Source organism: Danio rerio, chromosome 10, assembly GCF_052040795.2.
Source record: "Danio rerio strain M-AB ecotype USA chromosome 10, GRCz13ab, whole genome shotgun sequence".
In the NCBI taxonomy this organism is placed as follows: Eukaryota; Metazoa; Chordata; class Actinopteri; order Cypriniformes; family Danionidae; genus Danio; species Danio rerio.
Window position 1 is genome coordinate 262,573 of NC_141030.1, and position 17,428 is coordinate 280,000.

Consider the following 17,428-nt stretch of genomic DNA (forward strand, 5'->3'; position numbering starts at 1 on the left):
GTTTCTTTATCCAGGAGAAAATACTTTATTAAATTGATTCAGTAGAAAATCATATAATTTATATGTGTTTTCCCTTTGTCAGCAGTCTCAGGCCGTGTGTGTGCCGTGCTGTGGGTCAGTCGGGCTGAGGCCGTGAGCTTCTGCAGTCCAGCATCACTGTAAAGCCGCCGTCAGACAGAGTCTAGGACTAACGCCTGATTGGCTGGCTGAGATCAACTCATAGTGTTTAAATGCATAAGTTATATACCTATGATAGAAAAAGAATTATAACACTGAATAGTATACTTCAATCTAACAAACGCACAGCGTTCGCGACTCGGAACATTGTCATTATAATAATAATAATAGAAATACTGCTGTCTTTGGTAAATGTCTTCCGCTGAGTCTGTCTGTAAGGCACGGCTTCATATAAACGCACCTTAAGTCTGGAAAGATCTGAGGTCAAGAAAAACATCTGAAAGCTTCCAGTTTTCTACATGATTGCATAGTTTAGAGGCACAGAACACTCTCTGATGCCCCGAGGACGGAGTAATACTGAGAAACACGGCAGGAGCTTCATTCTTCATGCTTTAACACACACTGCAGACCCACATCACCAACCTGCAGTCTGCCTGTCTGACTGTGACTGTCTGCTTTACCGTCTGTCCTCTGTCTGATTGTCTGTGTGTCTGCTTGTCCATTGGTCTTCCCTGCTCTGTCTGTTTGCCCGTTTGACTATCTTTCCTCTTCTGATTGTCCCTCTGATTGTCTGTCATCCTTTATCTGTCTGTATGATCTGTCCATCTATCTGTCCTCCTGTTTATCGGTGTGACTGTGTTTTGGTCTGATTGTCCATCTATCTCTCTGTCCTTGGTCTGTCTGACCATCTGACCGTCTGTCCTCCTCTATGTGATTGCCTGTTTGACTGTCTGTCCATCTGACTGTATTTCTGTCTGACCGTCTGTCTCTTGCCTCTTCTGTCTATTTCATTGTCTGTCCGTCCATCTGTCTGTGATCTTCTGATCTTCTTTGACCTCCATTGTCTGTCTGTCTGCCCTCCTCTGACCATCCGTCTCCCTCTGCCTGTCTGTCTGTCCTCTGACCCGTCTCACCTACGCTCCGCCTCTCTCTGATATGCATGTTTGTACAATAAGGTACAGATAACATTATAGATGAATAAGTATTGATCATGCAGCAGGTCTCTAACAGCGGCCTGATATCTGCCCTTTACATCCCCTGTCCTGCCTCTGCTGGGCATCTCCGCTGGTCTTGAGATGTTCCTGCTGTTCTCCAACTATTATGTGAGTGTCTCTGCTGGTCTTGAGATGTTCCTGCTGTTCTTCTAGTAGTATGAGCCCAGATGTGAGGGCATGTGAGCAGGGGGGTGCCGTGGCCCGCCGTAGATCCCTGCCGCTGGTGTGTTCCAGTACGGAGCCGGCCCGCTGAAGAAGCCGGAGGAGGAGACGCTCATGGCCTGAGGATGAGGAGCCATGAAGCTCATCTTCTGCGGGTGGTAGGAGCTGACGTAGGGCAGATCCGCCGCCACCGCAGGGTACTTGTAGATGGAGGAGTCGGGCGGGTGCGGCTGCAAGGCTTGCGCAATGCCATGGAAGTCGAACTTGTAGGCGTAGCGCTTGCCGTGCACTTTGGTCATGATGTTCTTGTCATAGTAGTAGCGCAGGGCTCGACTCAGCTTGTCGTAGTTCATGTTGGGCTTGCTCTTCCGCTCGCCCCAGCGTCGCGCCACCTCGTCCGGGTCCGTCATCTTGAACTCGCCGTTGGTTCCCTCCCAAGTGATGCAGGACGAGTTGCAGCTGTCGGACAGGAGCTCCAGCAGGAACTGCCACAGCTGGATCTGACCAGAGCCTGACCACAAAACACACACCATCATTGACAAACTGATTCCATATACACAAAACAATATACTGCACACTACACAGCACAACCCAACTACTGGAGAGTAGATTTACATCATGCCATGATGATATTCAACTATATATTATGCACAGATATATGCACTATAATGTCCACGGTTTTGGGACATCTGCATTTACATGCACATCAATTTAATCTGCCATCCCTATCTTACTCTTTCAGATGATTAAAGACACTATTGATGGTCATATCTGACTGTTCTAGCACTGAGGTTGGATGAGAAGGTCTGGCTCCAAATCATCCCAAAGGTGTTCAGTGGGGCTGAGGTCAGGACTCCACAGCAAACTCCTCATCCATGTGTTCATGGAGCTTGCTGTGAAGCTGGTGTGCAGTCAAGCTGAACAGGCATTCGTGTCCCCTACGTGTAATTAGGAGCATGAAACTGTTGAAAATGTACTGGTACGTACTGGAGCCAAGGGGTCGAGCAAGCACCACAACAACCCCCCTACACTCAGCACAATGCAGTTGGCCAAGTACCATTTCCTGGCCACTGCCTAACCCAGCCTTGTCCATCAGATTGGGAGACAGAGAAGCATGACTGGTTACTCCCAACAGAGAAGCGCCATTGGATGTTCTAGACAGAGAACTATGATTGGTTGCTCCAGCCAGAGAAGCGTGACTGGTCAGAGAACATGTCTCCACTGCTCTGGAGTCAGTGCTGGCCAGCTTTACACCCCTGCATCCCACACTTTGCAATGCTCTTGGTGATGTAAAGTGCAGCTTAATGCAGCTGCTTATCCATAGAAACTCATTCCTGAAGCTTTACACAATATTCTGGAGATGATCAAAAGGCCAGATGATGTTTAGAGTTCTTCTGCGGCCACTCCTGTGCACACTGACCCTCAGCCTGAGCTGACCCACTCTGTGATGTTTACCTCTTCATGTCTGAGTAGGTGTGGTTCCCAAATGCAGGTCCACTTTGTAATGAATATGGAGCATAGCGTAGTGCAGACAAGACATGTCAGTCAAGCTTGCATCAGCTCATAGTCAGCAGACATGTACCAATCTGGGTCTGACATCTGTCATAGAGGTCTATTTAAATCATGCATGCAGTCTCTCTTCAGCTTTTGGCTGCTCACCTATAATACAGTCCCTCCACCACGCCTGACTCCTCCTGGCTCATCTCGGAAATCTGTTCAAAGTATCTGCCAAGTACATGCTAATCAGCCTCATGTCTCTGGCATTAGCATGAACTCATAATTAAAAATGTTTCTGCATGATTCCAGGTTCTGTTGCGAGTGTAATATATCTATAAACATTAGAGGAATATGATCCGGACTGACCCAATAGGAGTTGATGGTGGAATATGTAGTAGTGAGGAAATGTCACGGCTGCACTTATAGCACAGGGAGAACTGACAACTGAGCAGCTGAACTGATCTGGAGGGTCCCAAAACATTTAGCAATGTACATGAACATACACATCATGATATTATAGAAAGCTACTTTGAAATCATGTGACTTTGCAAACAAATCTGACTGGTTTGGGCTGAATCCAGATCAGCTGTTGCTCTCACCTGGGTTGGCCAGTCTGCTGCTGGTCGGCCCTAAAATCTGATACGGATCTACAGAGAAAACAATGAAGGACACATCAGGCATGATTCTGTGGCTGCATACACACACACACACACACACACACACACACACACACACACACACACACACACAGGGGCGTTGCAAGTTGGGAGGGGGGGCAAAGTGCATAGGGCCCAGGGAATTTAGGGGCCCTGCGACTTCACTTTCACCAATTATACACCCTCACCCGTCCCCCAGTCAGTTCGTGGTTTTTACTTCACTATCCACGACTGCATCATCCCCCCCCATCCCTCCCCCCCCCCAAACCCCCACCCCATCTTCCCTCCCTCGTCTTCAATTTCACCAATCACACTACACCACCTGTCCCCCGGTCCACCCCCCCAGCCGTCCGCACCCTGGTCTTCCTTATCAGTCCCCGCTTCCACTCCCCCCGTCTTCAATATTGACGACCGAATCACCCCACCCTGTTTTCCCCCCTTATCTTCACTGTTACCGACCACAACACACCACCCGTCCCCCAGTCTTCACTATTGCCGACCAGATCACCCCCCACCCCATCTTCCCACCTCATCTTCACTTGCACCGACCGCACCACATGTCCCACCGTCCGCCCCCCCAGTCATCACTATCACTGACCACTTCACCCCCCATCTCAGGAGCCCAACAGTTGGTTACCACATGAGAGTATGTGTGTGTGTGTGTGTGTGTGTGTGTGTGTGTGCATAACACACGTGCATACAAATAAATACACACATGTGCACACACACATGTGCACACACACACACACACACAGACATCCCCTTTATTTATTCATTTATTCATCCATCCATCCATTCAGTTTGAGGATGCTGGACTTCACACACACTCATCTGTGTATCAGTATGTAGGATGTGTTCATCAGGCCTGAGTAAGGTGTCATCACTGTGTGCACATGGAGTGTGTCCTGCATGATGCTGTAGATGTGGTGCAGTGTACACAACGCAGTGAAGCACATTACCCATGATCCTCTCACCTAACTGCGCTCTCTGCTCTTCAGTTTTGCTCATGATGGCGGCAGAGCTCTGAGAAACTGACACACACACACACACACACACACACACACACACACACAGACGATGAGGTTAGACTTGGTGTGTATGATGGTGTCAGTGTAAAGCGTGCAGCACATGCTCATCTGTCCAACCTTTAGCTGCAGGAAGAGCAGGAGTCCATCCAGAGCGCCTGACAGCGTCATAACCCACATCTGAGGAAACACACAACACTGAGTGAGTGAGTGTGTGTGTGTGAGTGTGTGTGAGTGTGTGTGTGTGTGTGTGTGTGTGTGTGTGTTGCTGTTTATGTATATGAGTGAGTGTTTGTGTCTGTTTGCGTATATGTGTGTGTTTTTTGTGTGAATGAGTGTGTGTGTGTGTGTGTGTGTGTGTGAGAGAGAGAGAGACCTGCTCTGCTGGCTCCTCTGCTGGCGTCTGGAGGGTAGACTGGTGTGTTGGGAAAGATGAAGTTGGCTCCTCCTGCAAACATACACACACACGCGTGCACACACCCACACAGACACACACACACACACACACACACACACACACACACACACACACACACACACACACACGCACACGTCTACATCTGACCTTCAGATCACATTGAGCATCATGAGCACATGCAGGAAACCAGGAGCTGCAGCTGTGTGTGTGTGTGTGTGTGTGTGTGTGACGGGTGTCGGCAGGCGGGCTCAGGTCGGTGGGCGGAGTCAGACGGCTGATGGGCGGGGCCAGTGCTGCTTACCTGTGTTGCGAGCATGCATTAACCGCGGGGAGTTTTGCAAGGCTTTGTCAACATCATCTGAAGTCAAGTGAGGAAGTGGAGCTGAGAGAGAACACATCCAGAGAGAGGAGAGTGAACACCTGAACACACACACCTGGCACACCATCACGGACACACACACATGCAGCGCACATGAGTCTGCGTGTGTCTGTGCGTGTGTGAGTAAGTGTTCGTTTACATATGTATGTGTGTGTTTGTGTGCAAGAGTTTGTGTGTGTGTGTGTGTGCATGTGTGTGTCGTGCAGGTGTGTTTTTGTGCGTGAGTGTCTGTGTGTGTATTTCTGTGAGAGTTTGTGTGTGTATTTGTGTATATTTGTGTGTGAAAGTTTGTGTGTATGTAAGTGTTTGGTTAGTCTGTATCTGAGTGTTTCTGTGTGTGTGTGTGTGTGTGTGTGTGTGTGTGTGTGTGTGTGTGTGTGTGTGAAGAAGGTAAAAAGGAGGTCAGAGGTCAGCCGGGTAAATGAGGGCAAAGGTCAACTGAGTGAACAAGGTCAGAGGTCAGCAAAGTAAAGGAGGTCAGTAGGTTGAAGTAGATCTAAGGTCGCCAGGGTGAACAAGGTAAAAGGAGGGCAGAGGTCAGCCACATGAAGAAGGTCAGAGTTCGGCAGGGTGAAAAAGGTCAGAGGTCAGTAAGGTGCAAAAAGGTCAGAGGTCAGCAGGGTATAGAAGGTGAATGGCCAGTAAGGTGTAGGAGGTCAGAGAATGGCAGGTAAAAGAAGATCAGAGATGGGCAGGGTAAAAGAGCTCAAAGATCAACTGAGTGAACAAGGTCAGAGGTCAGCAGAGTTAAGAAGGTCAGCAGGGAGAATAAAGTCAAAGGTCACCAAGGTGAACCAGGTAAAAGGAGGTCATGGTCAACTGTGTGAAGAAAGGTCAGAGTTCAGCAGGGTGAAGAAGATCAGAAGTGTGAATAAGGTCAGAGGTCAACAGGGTGAAGAAGGCCAAAGGTCAGCAGGGTGAAGATCAGACGTCAACATTGTGAAGAAGGTCAGAGGTCAAGAGGGTGAAGAAGGCCAAAGGTCAGCAGGGTGAAGAAGGTCAGAGATGATGTGAGTCCTGAAGCGTGATGCGAGCGGCTCAGAGTTGAGCAGGTCTGCAGTGAGCGGGGCGGGGCGAGCGGGCGAGTGACACTCACTCTCTCTGAGGTAGTGCAGGTGAGAGAGCAGCACGTCTGCAGAGTAGCTGCTGGTCAGACGCTGGAGCTCCTCTCTGCTCATCCTGCAGAGCTGCTTCCCATCCACACCCTGAAACAGAGACACGTCCAGCGGCGGCAGCCCGTACTCCTGCACCGCCCAGTCCAGCCACTGCCGCACGTGACCCGCCGACCACTGCCCCGGGTCTGCAGAACAGCAGCACAGCGAGACGTCACACACACTCCATCAGACCATCATCAGCACCAGCAGCGGCGCTACAGTATCACTATACCATCACCGTGTCACTATACACCCTTATCTGAGATGATCCCTATCTACTGCGAGTGTGTGTGTGTGCAGGAGACAGCCGCCAGGACACACACATAAAACTGACAGAGGAGCATACGGCACGCATGTGTGTGTCTGACCTGACATCCATCACTGCTGAAGACAACATCTGAAACCAACAAGAGTTCATGGAGTTGGAGATGGAAGAACACGTCAATATTTTCCCTTCTCTCTTACACACACACACACACACACACACACACACACACACACACACACACACACACACACACACACACACACACACACACACACTCTCTCTCTCTCTGTGTGAGTATCTTCCCGTGGACTGTAGTGAGGGTCAGTAATGCATCAACATCCTGTTTTTACACTCGTGCAGTGGACAACACACACACACGGCAGAGCTCAAGAATGCACAGCAGAACACGTGTGTGTGTGTGTGTGTGTGTGTGTGTGTGTGTGTGTGTGACCTGCAGGTACGATGACTCTGCGCTCACTGCTCGGCGGTGTGTGTTTCTCCTCCATGTAGTTGCTGTACATCACTGGAGCATTCCCAGCCGGAGAGATCTTTCCTTTGACCCCCGGACAGTCATCAGGAGGACTCCTGCACACACACACACACACACACACACACACACGCTGACGATGTTGAAATGTCCAGAGTGTTTCTGCCATCACTCCTCATTCTGACACGAGCACACAGATGTGGAGGATTGTTCAGGAATCTGCCATCAAACTCCACATCAGCACGCACACACACACACACACACACACACACACACACACACACACACACACACACACACACACACACACACACACACACACACACACACACACACACACACACACACACACACACACACACACACACACACACACACACATACTCTCATGTGGTAACCAACTGTTGGGCTCCTGAGATGGAAAGATCAGCCACTGGAGCTTCTCTGTACACACACACACACACACACACACACACACACACACACACACACACACTGACCTGCAGTGGCTCCGGTGTGCTCCAGCGCTGGCCTCCAGCTTGACAGAGACAGCAGACAGCAGGAGTTTACTGTGAGGGAGCTCAGCGGCTGCAGACGCCGTCATCTGCACGCTCAGAGGAGACGCCGCTGTGTACACACACTCTGATACACACGGATCCTCACTCACCACCGACAGCGCCTCCTGCACGACACACACACACACACACACACACACACACTTCAGTGACTGCAGTAATAAACTGTATGAGCGATCACTGTGAAACATCATTCAAACCAAGCGTGGAGAAGTATTATAGACAGAGGTGACGTGTGCCCACCCGTATCCCCTGATTACTGAACTGTCCAGTTTAACTGCCATCAAAACAAAATAATCCTCCATCAACCGTCATTAATGATGATGTACAGAGAGAGTTAAACCCCCCTCTCAGCATATATTATAACACTAAACAGCTCTGCTTGATGAGGACATGTGAAGTGTGTATTGAGCTTGTGTGTAACGTGTGTGAGGTGTTCAACAGCATCATGTTGTTCGGTTAGAGAAGCTGGAATCATGTATGAACCAAGCTCCAGGCCTGAACAGAGGGACACACACAGCGGACAGCAGACCCAGAGGAACACCCTGCAGCCGCTCGCTCATGCTGGAGGAAGAGGAAACGCTGTGGGAAACAGAAGAGGCTGCAGACGGCTGATAACAGCTGAGGAGCAGAGCGGGACACACGGGTCAATCACCGCCATCCACAGTAAATCACGATAAAGCACAGTAAACAACAGCAAACCATTTAAACCACATTAAATTACAGTAAATCATGGTAAATCAAAGAAAAATCACAGTAAAGCCTTTTAAACCACAGTAAAATCACAGTAAACTTAAGTAAACTCATTTAAATCACAATGAACTCTAAACCACAGTAAATCACAGTGAACCATGACAAATCAAACTAAATAAATTATTAAATTAATATTAAATTATTAATTAAATTATTTAATCAAATAAATTATTAAAAGCAATAAATTATTAAATTAAACCACAGTAAATCACAGTGAACCAAACACACAAAACAAAGCACAGTAAATCATGATGTACCACAAAAGATCACAGTAAACCACAGTAAATCATGGTAAACCAAAGTAGATCACAGTAAATCATTGTGATCCGCAGTAAACCTTTATTAACCACAGTAAACCACTGTAAACAACAGTAAATCATGGTAAACCACAATAAATCCCAGTAAACCTGTATAAAGCACAGTAAAACAAAGTAAACCAGATTAAAACATTAAAAGGTCCAACATGGTAAACCACAGTAAAACACAGAAGACAACACTGAAACATAATAAACCACAGTAAATGACTGTAAATCACAGTAAACCACAGTGAACCATGGTATGTTCTCCTGGCTGGAATTCCATAATGCACCTTTTTAAGGTGATATACAGTAAATCTGGATCTAGATGAGCTCTGCTGAATAATAAGAGTTCAGTCCAAAAGTCAAACCGTGAGCCTCAAACACCACTGCCTCTTCATTCTCCTGTAAATACTGGGAGTGTAAAACACCAGCAAAACAAACTGGCCAATCAAAACAAACACACACTGCTACATTACACACAGGATCATCAATATGCGAGCTTTAGGCTGCCTTTCATTGTCCACAAATTTTCCAAGTGAGATTACAACAATGATCCTTTTTCTCCTTTTTAAAAATTTTAATTCTATTAAACAAATTCTGCATATGCGACTCTTATTTTGAAAACAGGAAAGGCTTCAAGAAAGACTAAGCAGTTCTGTGAAGCAGGCAGCTATGCATGACCAGAGTGTTTACAGCTCGGCAGAACGCAAAACGCAGGATATACAGATTCTAAATGTGTTTAACATACACCAACGCTCCCTCAACTACCAAAGAGACGATATCAAACTGAAGAAACTCACCTCACAAGCGTCTCGTCTGTCCACAGATACATTACTTTCCAACTGCATGGGGTAATCTGACTGCAAGCATCCAGGCAATCCAATTCCAATAAACACCAGTCCACAAAACATTTATACCTAAATAAACATCCACGGGATGCACTGCTTTCATCAAAACTAGTCAGTGCGTTTAGTAAAGTAGCGTCTTTCAGATGTGAACATTTCATCATCAAAATGACTGCCGATCTTTTGCACCCCTGATTGACATTCCATTGAACCAATAGCTGAAAGGAGAACTGTCACCAATCAAGCAGCTCCCAGAATGGGTGACGGTCCCGCCCTCTCTCTTGGCAGTTTATGAATCGACCCAGTTGTAAATTACTTTGTGAATGACTTTGGTCAGATATGCTTGTGATTTAATTATGTTAAGATTCCAAGCGTAATGTTATTTAAACATGGATTAAAGTAAAGCCCCCATCATTTTTCGTGAGCTTCGACTCCCGCAGGAGTCCTGCCCAGTCCACCTTCCACAGGAGTCTTGCTCAGTCCACCTTCCACAGGAGTCCTGCCCTTTCCACTTCCCACAGGAGTGCTGCTCACTCCACCTCCCGCAGGAGTCTTCACCATCCCCTCCCTTTCCCAGACTCCCGCGGGAGATTCACCCCACAGCTCTGACTCTCTTAGTTACTGGAGTAGTTACTGCCCCACTGCCAAATATCTTTCTTTGCTTTCCTCCGCATCTCCCTTTCTCTCCTAGCGTGGAGTTCCTCTGCCTCTTCTTACCTTACTTCCAGCACTGAATGCTTCCGCTCTTTCCTCCACCCCCTCCCTCTTCCAGCTCCTCTCTTCCTTCTACCTCTAACTCCCCACTCCGTTCAGCATCAAGTTCCTCTGCTACTTTCTCTTTCTTCTACCATTAAGTTCCTCCGCGACTCTTTCTTTCTTTCACATAGGCCATTACTCCCCAAGCTCTGACTCCGGTGGTGTCTTCCCAAGCTCCAACTCCTACAAGAGTCCTGCCCATTTTACCCCTCTCCCGCAGAAGTCCTCGCCATCCAAAAATCTACCCCGACTCCTGCAGGAGCCCGCCCAACCGTGCTCCAATTCCTGCAAGAGTGTCCCCCAAGCCTCAACTCCCGCAGGAGCCAATTTCAGCCTCTTCCACGCCCAATATCAGACTCTCTCAAAGGCCTGTTTTTTTCTCCTGCAGGAGCCTCTCTTCTCCATCCTACATCCAGCAGCCGGATATAGCATTGATCTTTTAAAGGGGTTCTTCAATACGTGGCTTCTGTCTCAGGCTAAAAGCATTTTGAGGAGTTCTTGAGAACTACCTGAGCTCAAATTCTCACCCAGGACAGCATGCCAGACACGCTTTACTATCAATCATCAGCTAAGTGTGAGCTCGTGAAGTGTGATTTATTTATAAACTAATTTCGAGAGGACACATATCACACCAATCAGACGAATACTCACTATAAACAAGCGGAGGTTTTCACTTTAGTCATCTTTGTCTTGAAAAATCCCCCCTTCCACTCGCGTATTGGCCCGCATGCGGCTTCATGAAGCAAAACAGCCGCATTAATAACACTGTCAGAACACGCAAGCCAAACACACACACAAATCATAGACAATATCACTGAGCGTGTCCAAAACACCAAGAACCACCCACCACAGGCTCTCAGCCAATCAGAGAGAATGATTGACACACAGAGCGGGAGAGAGTGTGTATGATGGTGGAGCATTAATAAAAACATGATGAAGAATAGAAGAGTTTGTGAGAAGTGTTTGGCTTCAGTCGTGCAACGCACACACTCACTCACACGAACACACACTCACAGCCAGACAGGAAGTGCCTGCCACTGTTTCCTGCATTCCTGACAGCACGGGATAACAGGGGCTGGGAATGGAAAAGAGGAAGAAGCCCATCCGTCGTCATTAATCCTCTAATGGAGTGTGAGGGAGGACGCCCATCATTAACCCTGCAGGACGTTAACCCGTCTGTCCAATGACCCATTCGCCATTTCAACAGCAGAAAACAGCCTAAACAACTGCTGCGTCCCAATTCACATGCCATACATCCTCAACAGTATTCACAAACAAAAGTACTATATCCCAAACCGTAGTATGTTAATGAGAGTATGCCAAAAGTTCTCGGAGACTCTACTATTAATGGTAGAAATTCAAAGTGTGCGTCTCAATCAGCACCCTTGTTCATTAGTCAGTGCACTAATTAGGGCGTCAGCCATTTTAAGTGCTATCTTAATCACAAAATTCTTCCAGTGCACTGAAATGAACCTGAAAAGTGCCACAATGCACTGTGAAAACCAGGGCACATCGATACACACTACTGCATGTGCCCTTAACAGTGGTTCAAAAGCACAAAATATGAATGACATGACTCGAGTCAACACCTATAACGACAAACAAGCTAGTTATTTATTTAGAGCATGAGTGAGCAGAGCTGGACAGGTTCTGATCCGTCCAGCAGACGTTTAGAACAGTGTAATGGCTGGACTGATCTCAATATTCAGCGCTAGTGCACTTATACAAACACTCAAACTAATATATGAGGATGATCACTTCTGCTGTTTATAATCTCCAGTGTTGATGAGGAACAACGAGGACGTTCTCATGTACATATCCACACACACACACACACACACACACACACACACACACACTGCTTTAACTGTTATGAATACTGTCTTGATGAACACCTTTACTCTTCTGCAGGTGCTTTAATTGAGACTCGAGTGTTGTCTACTGAGTGAACACGGCTGAAATACTGCACACTGATGAGGGAACACACAAACATTCACAGAGTGTGTGATGAAGATCAGCTCGTTTCTTCATGCAGAACAGATTTGAGGATTGAAATGAAATTAATCTGCTTTATTTTAGAGGTTTAGTGGCTCATTTGTGACCCAGAGAGTGATCGGTGTATAGAGAATTACAGACAGCAGGAGGGTTAACCTCACAGCAACATCAACAAATCCACAGTAAACAATAGCTAGATCAGCAGTTTTCTGTCATTCTTGTTTTTATTTACTCATTTATTTCTGCGTCTGAGCTGCATTATGGGATCTTGATCTGTAATCCAACAACTTTTAACTATAAAAAGTGTGTAAAATGTGTGTTTTCTGTGTAATAGTGTATAATAGTGTGTATAGTGTATGCTGGTGTTGTATATTACGCTACAGAATGCTTGTAATAAACTGCAGCACATGTTCTGCTATTTCACACTCTTATTCCTCTAGATATTAATAATTATATTATTTCAAACCTCTAAAATGTCAGTAAAAGTCACTTTGTTAAACTGTAGAGCTGAATTTACAACATCAGAAGTGGACAGAGCAGAGATCAACAACCCATAATGCAGTTCACCACCGCTAATAAACACAAACACACAGAAACTGTTGATAACAGATAGTCTTTACAGCCGAAAACCTGAAGAGTTCAAACAGTCTGAACACTCAGCCAATGAGGAGCATCTAGGGGCGGAGCTCTACTTGATTGACAGACGGCCTGAGTAATGACAAATTAAATCTATTTATTTATTTTCCTTCATCACTGTTGCCACAGCAGAATGAACCGCCAACTATTCCAGCATGTTTTTACACAGCGGATGCCCTTACAGCTGCAACTCATCACTGGGAAACAGCCATACACACTCATTCACACACACACACACTCATACACTAGTGCCATTGTAGTTGATCAGTTCCCCTATAGCGCATGTGTTTGGACTGTGGGGGAAACCGGAGCACCCGGAGGAAACCCACGCCAACACGGGGAGAACATGCAAACTCCACACAGACACACCAAACCAGCAACCTTCTTGGTGTGAGGTCACAGTGCTGAGCACTGAGTCACCGTGCTGCCTAAATGTAATATATCTAAGATAAATCAGCACACTATTGAATATTTAGAGAAATGTCTCAATACTGTGAGACATAACACTGACACATTTCTCTAAATATCTTCTTTTGAGCAGTAAATGATGACAGAATGACCATGTAAAGAGATTCTCAGACGTCTTGATGTGTGTGTCGTGTGTTTAGAAAGCAAATCAACCTTCAGATTTAAAGGAAACTCTGAATTAAACACTGCAAAAAGGTCATTGTGAAATCTGATCTCAGAACTGCACAATTCTGACTTTTCCCACTGAGTTGTGAGATATAAACTCAACTACAAAATATGAAGTCAGAATCCTGAGATTGAGTCACAATAACATTCGTTTATTATCCAGAGGCTTCTGTAAAACTCTGATGTGTGGATGATGGAAAACTAGAAACCTTTTCCTGACACAAACCAACCGTCTGAATCAGCAACACACAACAGCATCAACAACACACACAAGCCAAACACACACTCGGGCTCTAGAGCAGAAACACACAGCGCAATGAGGAGAACGGCAGATCCCAACTCAGCGGCGGAGGAGAAAATACAGTCATGAAGAGCTCACATCACGAGTGTGAATACAGGAGATCCAGCACACGACAGATGATGTGTGTTTGTACACAGCTAACAAAGACATGCGATAATAATGACGTGCTGCATTAGAAAGCATAATCTCTGAGTGCTGCGTCAGTGTTGGAGCTCACAGTTCATCACTTTTCTTCATTGTAGAAACTTTCAAAGCAGATTTAACTTGATTTAATGCGTTTTAGAAACATTATGGGAGCGTGACGGATGAACGTTTAACGTTACGCTAACCCTTTACTAACATTATTACAGGAATAATTCAGCTTAAATGACTGTCTGTCTTCTGTTGAACACTAAAGAAGATATTTTGAAGAATGTTGGAAACCGCTAACCATTGACTTCAGCATTTAACAAGAACATTCTTCAGAATATCTCCTTTAGTGTTCACCAGAAGAAGCAGATGATTATCAACCACCTGAAGTGGAGTAAACAGCGAGTAAATGTAGATTCTTCAGTGAACGCACCCTTTAATGACCAGACTATTCCCTCACTCATTTTCATATCGGCTCAGTCCCTTTATTAACCACCCCAGCGGAATGAACCGACAACTTATCCAGCATATGTTGTTTTAGGCAGCAGATGCCCTTCCAGCTGCAACCCAGTACTGGGAAACACCCACACACTCATACACTACAGCCAGTGTAGTTGATCAGTTCCTCTATAGCGCATGTGTTTGGACTGTGGGGGAAACCGGAGCACCCGGAGGAAACCCACGCCAACACGGGGAGAACATGCAAACTCCACACAGAAACACCAACTGACCCAGCCGAGACTCAAACTAGCGACCTTCTTGCTGTGAGGCCACAGTGTTACCACTGCGCCACCGTGCCACCCATGACCAGACCACCGAATTACAAACGTCACCAACATTTCTGGGGGAACGTCAGCTCATAACGCTCAGACAACCTTTCCACAACGTTAGCCAAAGTTAAGAGTTTGAGTTTAGCAGCTCTGACCACAGATCATCCGCAGACGTGATGCTGACGGTGTGTGTGTGTGTGTGTGTGTGTGTGTCTATATTAGTGCTGCTGTCCGTCGAGTCGTCTTACCTTGATGGTGCTGGCCATGCCGGAGCGGGACGAGGCCGTCCTCAAGCGCTGCAGCTCTAGAGTGTGTGTGTGTAAGTGTGAGTGAGTGTGTGTGTGTGTGTGTTTGCAGCGGATGAGATTGTGCTAAAGCTGGAAGTGAAGTCAGCCTGAGCAGGAAGAGCTTTCTATTGGTTCTGGACGCGCAGCTCCACGAAACAGGATATTCAGGAGAGCAGAGATAAGCTCAACTCCAACAATAGTGTTTATCTGGACACATGTGTGTGTGTGTGTGTGTGTGTGTGTGTACATGTGTGTGTGTGTGTGTGTGTGTGTGTGTGTGTGTGTGTGTGTGTGAAAGAGAGACACGAGGTGAGACAGGTGCAATGGACGGACAGACAGATGCAGACAGGATACAGATGTGTGTGTGCAAGTGTGTGCGTGTGTGTGTGTGTGCATGTGTGTGTGTGTTACAGATGGACAGTGCTGCTGTGACCTCTGACTACACACTCTCCAGGTGTGCTCAACACTGAATCACAGTGAACACACAGACACACAATGATACATACACAGAGACGCATCCACACACACACACACACACACACACACACACACACGTGCGCGCGCCTGTTCTGTGTGTTGTGTTCTTCAGATGCTCTTGAGAAACATCAGTTATTTTGAGGAAGTTACAGTGACAAAATCCCTGACCCAGGACACACACACACACACACACACACACACACACACACACACACTCACACACGAGGCTGCTCAGTGTTGTGATGTTGAGTGTTTCTGCTGTATGTTCTGAGATCCGCTTGTTTAAAATACACTGCATCTACATGCCGACTAATCCTCATTAGATTATCAGTAGGTCCCACAGTACTATAAGGGGGCCCAATCAACCCCCCCCCTCCCCCCACCTCTCACAGAACAGATCCTACACCCCATCCCATTCACTTTCATCCATGACACCACCACAATGCTGTCACAGAGCCCGCCGCTGCCGACAGCTGAGCGTTAAATCTGACGGTGCACCATGTAGAAAGCAGTCTACAGTCATTTCACCATGACGTCTGAGTGAAATATTGCCCCGCCCACTTGATGCACACACACACAGACACACACAGACACACACATAGGAAACTTGAACCAGCTACAGATGACTGCGGCAGCAAGAGTCTAATGCTACTATCAGGTTTGAGTCCCCACTGTGATATAAAAACAAGTAGAACCCAGCACACACACACACACACACACACACAGCTCGGTCATGCTACCGGAAATCACAAGCTAAGAGAGCAGCTCCCGCCTGCAGGACAACAGCATTCCTGCATTCTCCATGCACACACACACACACACACACACACACACACACACACACACACACACACACACACATGCACATGCACACACACACACACACACACACACCTGTCTCACTCACAGACCGTCTGACAGACAGATGTTTAGAAAGACAGACAGAGAGACAGTGAGTCTCCAGTAGATCTTGACCCTTCACACCACGTACACACACGCGTACACACACACGCACGCATGCACACACACACGCGCACACACACCAACAATAGCAGGTGCTTCAGTCCAGCCTGCATCAGAGCCACAGTGTGACCAGAACACACTCAAACTGTAACCACAAACTTATATTAACACACAACCCAGCAGGCTTCATACTAACACAACACACACACACACACACACACACACACACACTTACAGAGAGATCATCCTGAGCTGCTCCTCACAGAGACACCGGTCCTGAAGAACACACTGCTGTCCTGCCACGCCACGCACAACTTATCTGACACTGAACGACAGATCGCACAAACCCGAGTGTGTGTGTGTGTGTGTGTGTGTGTGTGTCGCTGTCTGGCGCTCGTCCTGCTGACACTGCTGGATAACAAATGTCTGGCGACCTGCAGGTTTTCTGCACATGCTGAACGTGAGCGGACGTCCAGACGCTCCTCCATCACACACACACACACACACACACACACACACACACACACACACACACACACACACACACACACACACACACACACACACACACACACACACACAGGCTCCTCAGCTGAGGACTCTTCAGATTAGGATCTGCCAACACAACTACAGACGATGATTAACAATATAGACACAAAGAATAATGTGTGTGTGTGTGTGTGTGTGTGAGAGATATTGTGTGCATTTGTGTATGTCTGTGTGAGCATGTGTGTGTGTGCATATGAGTGTGTGAGTGTTAATGTCAGTGTGTGGATGTGTGCGTGTGTGTG

The 17,428-nt window shown here is 47.0% G+C and overlaps 2 protein-coding genes across 28 annotated transcripts in view; both read right to left on the bottom strand.

The window, feature by feature from the left end:
* The window catches only part of klhl35 (kelch-like family member 35), a 103,222-nt gene that overhangs the window by 16,402 nt on the left and 69,392 nt on the right, over window positions 1-17,428 (bottom strand). The gene's annotated exons all lie outside the window — the stretch shown is intronic.
* The window catches only part of erg (ETS transcription factor ERG), a 22,549-nt gene continuing 5,122 nt past the window's right edge, over window positions 2-17,428 (bottom strand). For 4 of the 27 annotated variants that reach the window (XM_087269367.1, XM_087269369.1, XM_087269370.1 and 1 more), the window contains exons 3-11: window positions 7,719-7,900; window positions 7,183-7,316; window positions 6,406-6,609; window positions 5,232-5,312; window positions 4,889-4,960; window positions 4,633-4,692; window positions 4,462-4,518; window positions 3,431-3,478; window positions 2-1,845 (exon numbers count right to left, since the gene is read on the bottom strand). In XM_087269367.1, the coding sequence (XP_087125493.1) occupies window positions 1,322-1,845; window positions 3,431-3,478; window positions 4,462-4,518; window positions 4,633-4,692; window positions 4,889-4,960; window positions 5,232-5,312; window positions 6,406-6,609; window positions 7,183-7,316; window positions 7,719-7,900 (1,362 nt within the window). In that variant the 3' untranslated portion in view covers window positions 2-1,321. 27 annotated transcript variants of the gene reach the window in all.